The sequence below is a fragment of the Gymnoscopelus microlampas genome, assembly GCF_963454915.1.
Source record: "Gymnoscopelus microlampas genome assembly, chromosome: 13".
Taxonomy (NCBI): domain Eukaryota; kingdom Metazoa; phylum Chordata; class Actinopteri; order Myctophiformes; family Myctophidae; genus Gymnoscopelus; species Gymnoscopelus microlampas.
Window position 1 is genome coordinate 46,833,539 of NC_139950.1, and position 8,568 is coordinate 46,842,106.

An 8,568-nucleotide genomic window follows, 5' to 3' on the forward strand; every position below is an offset into this window, starting at 1 on the left:
ATCCCTATATGGACATTAAAGGAAGACAGACTATATAAGTGCAGGGCTGGTACCATGCCCATCATAACGTAGTAAGTTTTAGATAAGTAACCTTTAGTGTGATTATTTTCAGTCTCAGTTTCCTGTGACAGTAACTAGGCTAACGGATTCACCGTAAGGTAAGGAAGGGTTTCTTCACTGTCAGCTGGTGAGAACCATGTCAGAGTTGGCGGAGTACCCAGAGTCGTCCTGTGGATGGAAGATGGCCACCCTGAGCGACGAGGGCTCGGATATCGACGTGTCGGATGTGGAGGGGTCGGACGTCGAGTCTCTGGGGTCAGAGAATGCACCCGACTGTGGCACTGACCCAGAGAGTTCGTCGGCGGTGCTCGAACCAGAGCTGCAGAACCTCATTGACCTGGAGAGTTCTCCGGCGATGGAGCCAGAGTTGCAGGACCTCCATGACCCAGAGAGTTCTCAGAACCTGTCTGACCTCCTGGAGAGTTCCCCGGTCGTGAAGCCGGTCACGGAACCGGAGCTACGGAACTTGCCTTCCTCCTCCGCCAGGCGTGTGGAGGAGAGAGCCAACTCCCTTGACGACGCCGTAAAACAGGAAACCTCGGACGAGACGTCCGCCGCCTCCGAGGCGGGGACGGAGGAGTTCTGCGGCGACAACCTGGATGTCCGGACGGCTTCGGGAGACGCGGCGAAGACACGAGAGGGGACACCACCGGCCGATGAGGACGTGTCCCTTGGAACGCATGGGGGGGCCCGGCAGCACAACACGGCGGCAGAGACTGATTCTCCAGCACAGCAGCAGCCGGCGGTGGCGGAGTGCAGCGTCGGCGAGGACAAGAAGGAAGGAATGGTGGTGCAGAGGAGAAGGTGGAAGGACAGTGGCAGTACCATCACCCGTAAGGGGACGGAGCCCGAGGCGGCGGTGCCCGACAGCAAAGCAGTCCGATCCCAGGAACGCATCGAGGAACCTCTTCTTCATCCGGTGCATGCTGTGCCTCGGCGAGCCGCCGCCACGGCACGCCTCCTCAGCAGCAGCCTGAATACGTGCGCCGTCCTGGTGCTGCTTCTGGTCGGCGTCATCGTCTTCCACCGCGTCTACGCCACAGCGCAGATCCAGAGGGACGAGCTGGCCGCCGAGCTGGGCAGCGCCATGGAGGCCATGGAGAGGTCGACGGCGGAGAACCAGCTGTTGAAGAAGTCTCTGGAGTGGAAGAGGGTTTCCCTGATTGACCTGCACCAAGAGATGAAGAGCCTGCGCTCCCGCTACGCCGACCTGGAGGAGAAGGGAGCGGACGCCGACGCCTTACTGCTGGAGAACCAGAGGCTGAAGGACGAGGTGGACAAAGAGCGTGGCGTCGCAGACCAGTTTCGCACGGAGTTAGACGAGCGGAGTGCCGGCGGCGAGGCTCCTGGCGAAGGAGAAGCTCCAGGCGCTCCAGGAGACACCGAGGAGCTCCAGTCTCGTCTGACGGAGCTGGAGAAAAGGCTCAGCTTTGAGCAGCAGCGCTCCGACATGTGGGAGCGGCTCTACGTCCAAACCAAACAGCACCAGACCGTATAGACAGTGGTGTGTACCTAAGTACATCTACTCAAGTACTGTACTTAAGTACAGTTTTGAGGTATTTTTACTTTACTGGAGTATTTCCAATTTTCAGTACTTTTACTTCTCCACTACATCTCAGAGGCAAACATTGCACTTTTACTCCACTACAATTATTAGAAAATGTAGTTACTAGTTACTTTGTAGATTTAGATTATTATTACAAAACATGCATTAACCTCTTCAGCCCTATGTACATTTCGGCCATTTGAAAATAGCAGATCTACAAGCTTGTCTTTTAAAGCGATCGGCGGGTGGATCGTTGTGAAGAAGAATAATCTATGATCCTTTAAAAGTTTGTTTAAAGGAATCGCTGGCAAGGGCAGCTATAGACGATGTGTGAACTCTGGCACTGAATGAGTTAACGGGCAGAGTGAGAATAGTAATCTATGCTGATAGGAAAACATGGGATGTGTGGGTGATCTGGGATGTCATGTGACCAGCGTGTGATGTGTGTCACTCCAAATGTGTCTCACTATGTGTCACTCACACATTTGAGCGAAGGTTACACAGCCTGATCTGAGTCCCGGTGAATAACATTTATGTCAAATTAAAGTTAGTATTAAAAATAAAATAAAACATGTTAAATGTGTGGAAGTATGTCCTCTGGCCTTCTGGCAGTGTGCTGATCGGTCCAGCGTTTTTTGTTTTCTTTAGTTTTTTGTTTTTTGGTGAGATTAGCTCTGGACTGTCATACAAACAAACACAGAAAGCCCAGTCTCCATCTAGTGGCGTTACAAACATATTGCACCCTCTGACTCTGGGAGCCTTTTCTCCAGGCGTGCCCCTTTTCCACAGCCACGCCCCCTTTACTGAGTAAGGGTATAAACATGTATGTGGGTGCACGCCCCTTTCTGACGGGCCATTTATTGGGACGGAGACGGATCCGTCTTCCCAAACTAGTGAAAATAGATGATCCATTGCATTGTGATGCAACGTGTTGTGAGCTTTGGGGGCATAGCTGAATGTTTTTGTTGATTGAGTGATTGAACACTTTATTACCAGTTTGCAAAAAAGTACAGAAGTACAGTTAAAGAATGATGCTAAAAGGATAACACAAAAAGAGTTTGTTTGAACCTGGTTGTCCCAGGTTCCATTCCATTCCAGGCCAGGTCAGCAATGTGTGGAAGTGTCCCTGAGCAAGACACTGAGCCCCTTCCTGCTCCTCTGTGGGCAGCCATCAGCTGGGTGAAGCTGACAACGAATGGAAGAGATCACAATTATCAGCTTTTAGTAGTGAAAAATGTTTTTGATTAATGCATTAAACAAAACAATGTTTAGAAATAATGTATAAATGTATTAATGTAAAATAAAGGGATATTAGATCCATATTCAGGTTAGGTTTAGGCATAGTGTCTGGGGTTAGGCATACAACCACGCCCACCTGGGTGAAACACCAAAGAAAGAGGGAGTCCCACACCATAACAATGGGGAGAGATGGGGGGTCCTCACTGGGGGTCCTCACCTCACATGTGTCACATAAGCCTTGTTGTTATTTAGTTTGTTTTTTAGTTTTAGTTGGTTAGGACAAAAGATGAAACAGAACAACAATGTGTTTAAATATGACTATTCATTTTTGTCTTTTTATTTATTTTTTATTTTTTTTGCAAACCATTAGAATGGTGCATGCAGACATAGTTGGTATATGCTCATTATGAAAGTAGAGGTCATGTTCTACTTGCCCAAAGGTCATGCCCACTTTGCCAAAAAGTAAATGGTCCATTATAAAATGATGGTAAAAATTGAATTACCGTTCAATTTTAAACATATTTTTTTACTTTCTACTTCAAATTATGAGGCTGCGCGATGAAAGGGGGGAAATATGTTCAATCACGACTCCAGAGATGTGTAGTTGTGGGAGTTTTGGACAAAATGTATAGCAAAAAGTGTGTTTTGAAGACATTTCAGAACACATTTTTCTGGTTAATTTGTCATATTTGTGGATACTTTACGGTCATTCTTTTTTTCTTTCATTTTTTATTTTTTGTTTAACTTTAGATCAATGCAACACTTTCAAACTTCTTTCTCAACTTGAGAGCCAAACAAGACTGTTAACTAGTTTTACTTTAGTAAACAAATTGAGTACCTTTTCCACCACTGTGTATGTAGATACGTTGTTGTCTCTTTTGTCCCCTTCTTTCTTTTTTCCTTCCCTTGCCCTTCTCTCTCTTCTTTCTCTTTTCTGGAAAGAAGCAAAGCGATGGAGCTTGTTACACAAACGCTAATTTCACCCAGTTTTACCACCTGTCAACATGTGTCTGTAATAGAGATGATTATCACTGATTCTAGGCCCGCCAACACAATTAAAGGACGTTACCACATGTATACAGCATATGGTTTATCTGTCATGTTAATATATAGGGGGGCTTTTAGACATAATGGGGTCTTTCTCCAACACGTTGATTGTAACAGGGCCGACGTCATCTTAACAGAGTAGACCTGTTTAATTAACATCAGGTGTGTTTGGAGGAATCACACAGGTGGATGAAATCATGACTCATATCTATTCATCAGTTATTTGACAGGAAGTAAGCACATTTGGGCTTTTAGGGACTTTTGATGTAAGAATACATGTTTTTATTTTATTTTATTTATTTATTTTTGCATCTATTGTTAGGTATGTCCACATTATGACCAGGGACATGCTCTAATACAGCGGTGATGCAACTTTGATGATGTAGAGGGCCACTATATTTCCACACTCACTCCAGAGGGACACATTAAATATACTGTCTCTCCGTATTTTAACTTTTTTCGCCATTCTATGTCACACTAAAGTACCAGAAATAGACGATCTACAAGCTCAAAACGTGTCTCAGTGCGACATGTTTTGAGCTTGTAGATCTGCCTTTTTTGCTATTTTTTTATTGGAATCCAGAATTTGTTTTTGCTATTTTTGAATTGAAATCCTGAAAAGTAACATTTTGATTTAGTTAAAAATGCATTTAGTTATACTTATGTTAACTTTATGAACTTAAATACAAATACAATGGACGTAAAAAAGACGATAGAATTTTAACACCAGTTATTAAGCTACTAATATAGACAAAGTAATTAAAGCGGGTCATGTTTGCATGTTTGGAATTGTAACAGCTGAAATAAATAATATATCAGTATTCCGATATTAACCTGCGGGCCGCATTAAGTGAAGGTGGGGGCCGCATGTGGCCCCCGGGGCGCCAGTTGCCCATTATGCTCTAAGTCTAATACAAACATATTTTTCATTTCATTCTTTAAGGTCATTGATCCGTGTGGCGACACATATGTTGCCTTTACTTTAATGTCAGCAACACCAGGGAGCTGATGGCGGACTGCAGGAGACCGAGGAGAGAACATGCATCCACCTTCATCGACGGCATCGCATAGGAAAAGGGCCTGAGAGGTCCAAGTTGGCCCCACAGTGGTGGACTGAACTCCCCACTAATGTCAGGACAGCAGAGTCACTGCCCATCTTTCACCGCAGGCTGAAAACCCACCTCTTCAGGAAACACTACCCTTCCTCTTTGCCTTGCCTACTTGTTGTCAATTAGTTGTACGAGCTCTTGTTTAATTGGATCTTGTTTATTCGATACACTTATTTGTTTTAGCTCTTGCTCATTTGATTTTCCTATTTGTTTCATCTGTTTAAGAAAGTAGGTAGCTGATATATTGTACTTTTACCTTAGCACTAGGTATACTCTTAGTTGCTTGTTTTAGAAGAGAATGCACTTAAGACTTACGTCACGCGTCGTCACGTCATCATGTACGCCTCATATATCCATCAGAACAACGGCTCTCGGCCCAGAATCAGCATTAAGCGTGATGATAGCATCTCGTCCTGCTGTCGTACGACAAACTGTAAGGTTTGTGGACAGACATGTCTCGGCGGGAGCTGAAGGTGGCGTTCGTCAGCGACCTCAACGGCACCGGCGTCGGGGAAGTGGCGCTCGTCACATCGATGGCCCCGCTGGGCCTTCTCGTCAGAGGACTGCTGCTGCTCCTTCTGTGTCGGCGACGCAAAGCGTCTCGGTCTCGGCCGTCGTCCCCGTGGATCCGTCTCTGTCTGGACCTCCTCCTAGACTTCTGTGTGATCGTCCTGCCCCTGGTTCTGTCCTACACCGTCCTCAGTGACGCTCTCCACCCGGCCATCGCGTTCGCGGCATTCGTCTCAGCGTGTCTGTCCTTCTACATATACCACAGTAGTATTGGTCGTCTTCCCACCACCGTCGGACGCCTCCAGAAGACCGTGAAGACCTTCCTCCACGGTCATGTTCAGAGCCAGAGCCGGGTTCCTTTTGTGACCTCCTTCCGTGCGCTCGTAAACGTCAAGACTGCCATAAGCATCCTGGCTGTGGACTTCCACGCGTTCCCCAGGAGGTTCGCCAAAACGGAAACCTACGGGACGGGCCTCATGGATGTCGGTGTGGGAGCTTACGTCCTGGCCAACGCTTTGGTGAGTCCCGAGGCCCGGTGGAGAAGGAAGGATCGTCCTGGATCCTCCCGATGGGATCCATTGAGGAGGCAGCTGCTGTCCGTCTGGCCGCTGGTAGCTCTCGGGTTGGGAAGGCTGGCGAGCGTCAAGATGGCCGACTACCACGAGCATGTGACGGAATACGGTCTTCACTGGAACTTCTTCTTTACTCTGGCGGCGGTCAGGGTCCTGGCCTCGGTGCTTTTCACGATGTTCCCGGTCGACAGGTCGTGGCTGGTCGCCATTTTGTTATGCGTTTTTTACCAGTTTGCTCTCGAGACGTCGGCTCTGAAATCTTTCGTCATCGATAACGACGGTGAGCGGACGCGGGGCTTTCTTCACGCCAACAAGGAGGGCGTGTTCTCCATCGCCGGGTACCTCGCCATCTACATGGCGGGAGTTCAGATCGGGCTCTACGTCATGCGACCGAAGACGCAAGTGAAGGAATGGCTCAAAGTAACGGCTTCCTTCCTGTTAGGGAGTTGTGTGCTGTACTGTGCGCTGCACGTGTGTCAGGCGACCGTCGAGCCGGCGTCCCGTCGAATGGCCAATGCACCGTTCTGCGTCTGGACCGTCGCCCAATGCTTGTTCTTCATGTCCTGCCTCGGCATGGCAGACATCGTCTTGCTCTACCTGCAGAGCGTAGCGGCATGTTACTGCGTGCCATCCTCGTGGAATCCACACGACAAGGACAACATAAGAAGAAGCAATGTCGTGGAAGAAGGACCTTGTCTTCTTCAAGCCATCAACAGGAACCAGCTGTTGTTCTTCATGCTGGCGAACGTGATGACCGGTCTGATCAACGTGACGGTCGACACGTTCAACAGCGGACGTTACGTCTCAGTGTGTCTGTTGGCGTCGTACATGTTCGTAAATTGTTGTGTGATGCACACTTTACATATCTGTGGAATTACAGTAAAGTTCTGGTGAAATCATTTATCTTAAAACAAAGAGGTAAACATAAATTCCTATCGTCAATCACCGTCGCCGTTTTTCCTTTTTCTCCTTTATACACAGCCTACTGTGTTTTGCATTTGTTGATGCTGATAAATTGAATACATAGGACCACAATGGAAACAGGAAAAAATACTTTTTTTTGTGTTATCCTTTTAGCATTAATGTCTTACTGGACCACACGTATATATATATATAAATATATATTTATGATCTTAGTTTTATGTGAACAAACACATTCACCATAGCAACAACAATAATGCGTCAGACTATCGTAGAACACAGATATATTAATTATGCCTTAGTATCAGATCTATACACATTATGCACACTTTGTGAATGAGGCCCAGGTCCTCTTAACATGGTAAGTAGCGCTTGAAAAAGGTTATTAGCGTACTTTGATTTGCCTAATTGTTTTTATTATTATTATTTGGGTTTAAAAGTCCTCGTCAGCCACTTCCTTTTCTCCTTCAGTTTTTAGTGGCACCAGCCGCTCTACATTTGACCGAGTATGTCTGTCTGTCCGTATGTCCGAGCATGTCAAGAACAGCTGCAGCTGATTGCAACACAAACATGCAACAAATTACAGTAATTAAACCCAAACAGGAGACAGTGCAACACATGCACCACTTAAAGACACGCACCCACGCACAAGCCAGCACTACACGCGCGCGCGCGCACACACACACACACACACACACACACACACACACACACACACACACACACACACACACACACACACACACACACACACAGTTTGAATTATGTACACACGCACATATGGAGCACATATCATGATTAAAAAATATATGTATATATATTTTTTTATCAAACAAAATAAGAAAAAGAAAAATGCGACTTTCGACCACTCCTGGTGGGAGTCCACTTGTGTTCATTATGTCGACTTAAGTCGAAGTCTACTTTTTGGTGAATGCCCTACACACACACACACACGGGCGCACGCACGTACGTACATGGTATAATTATTAATCTAGTATCAGAAACACATAAAGCATATATTTTATAATCATCGTCACTAAACTACGACTATATACTTTGTTGACCGGAGTCCCCCAGGGGTGTACATATGGGCCCCCTCCTTTTTTTGTCACTAAGAATAGCCGATCTGCAAGCTCACCACAGTGTTGTGAGGCTATTTTTTGGGGTAATGTTCCCCTATTGTGACATTGTGTTCAGAAGAGGATGGTAGGATCATGTGCTTATTGGCTCCTCTCTGTAATATATTATTATTATTATTATTATTATTATTATTATTACCCTTATTATTATTATAACTAAACTCCTCTCTGCTACGGTTGGCACTGTATATTATTATAATAATAATAATTATTATTATAATAACTAGGGTATTGGCTCCTCTCTGCTACGGCTGGCACCGTATATTATTATTACGGGAAACAGAGAAAACAAAGAAAACGACCTTTTCAAATGCAAGCCGATCCGTGAGAATAAAAGAATAGAGAAGGAAATGTTATCCGATCTTTGTGAATAAAATGATAGAGACAGCTTTGTTTCTAGCATTTTTTTTAGCTGCAACATTGTG

The 8,568-nt window shown here is 45.8% G+C and overlaps 1 protein-coding gene across 1 annotated transcript; it reads left to right on the forward strand.

The window, feature by feature from the left end:
* Positions 1 to 5,453: 5,453 nt before the first annotated feature.
* LOC311058691 (phosphatidylinositol-glycan biosynthesis class W protein-like) lies at positions 5,454 to 6,977 on the forward strand (the record flags this gene model as incomplete). Its single annotated transcript, XM_084076155.1, has 1 exon — positions 5,454 to 6,977. One exon carries the CDS (start codon positions 5,454 to 5,456, stop codon positions 6,975 to 6,977), a length of 1,524 nt encoding a protein of 507 aa, XP_083932281.1.
* Positions 6,978 to 8,568: the final 1,591 nt, after the last annotated feature.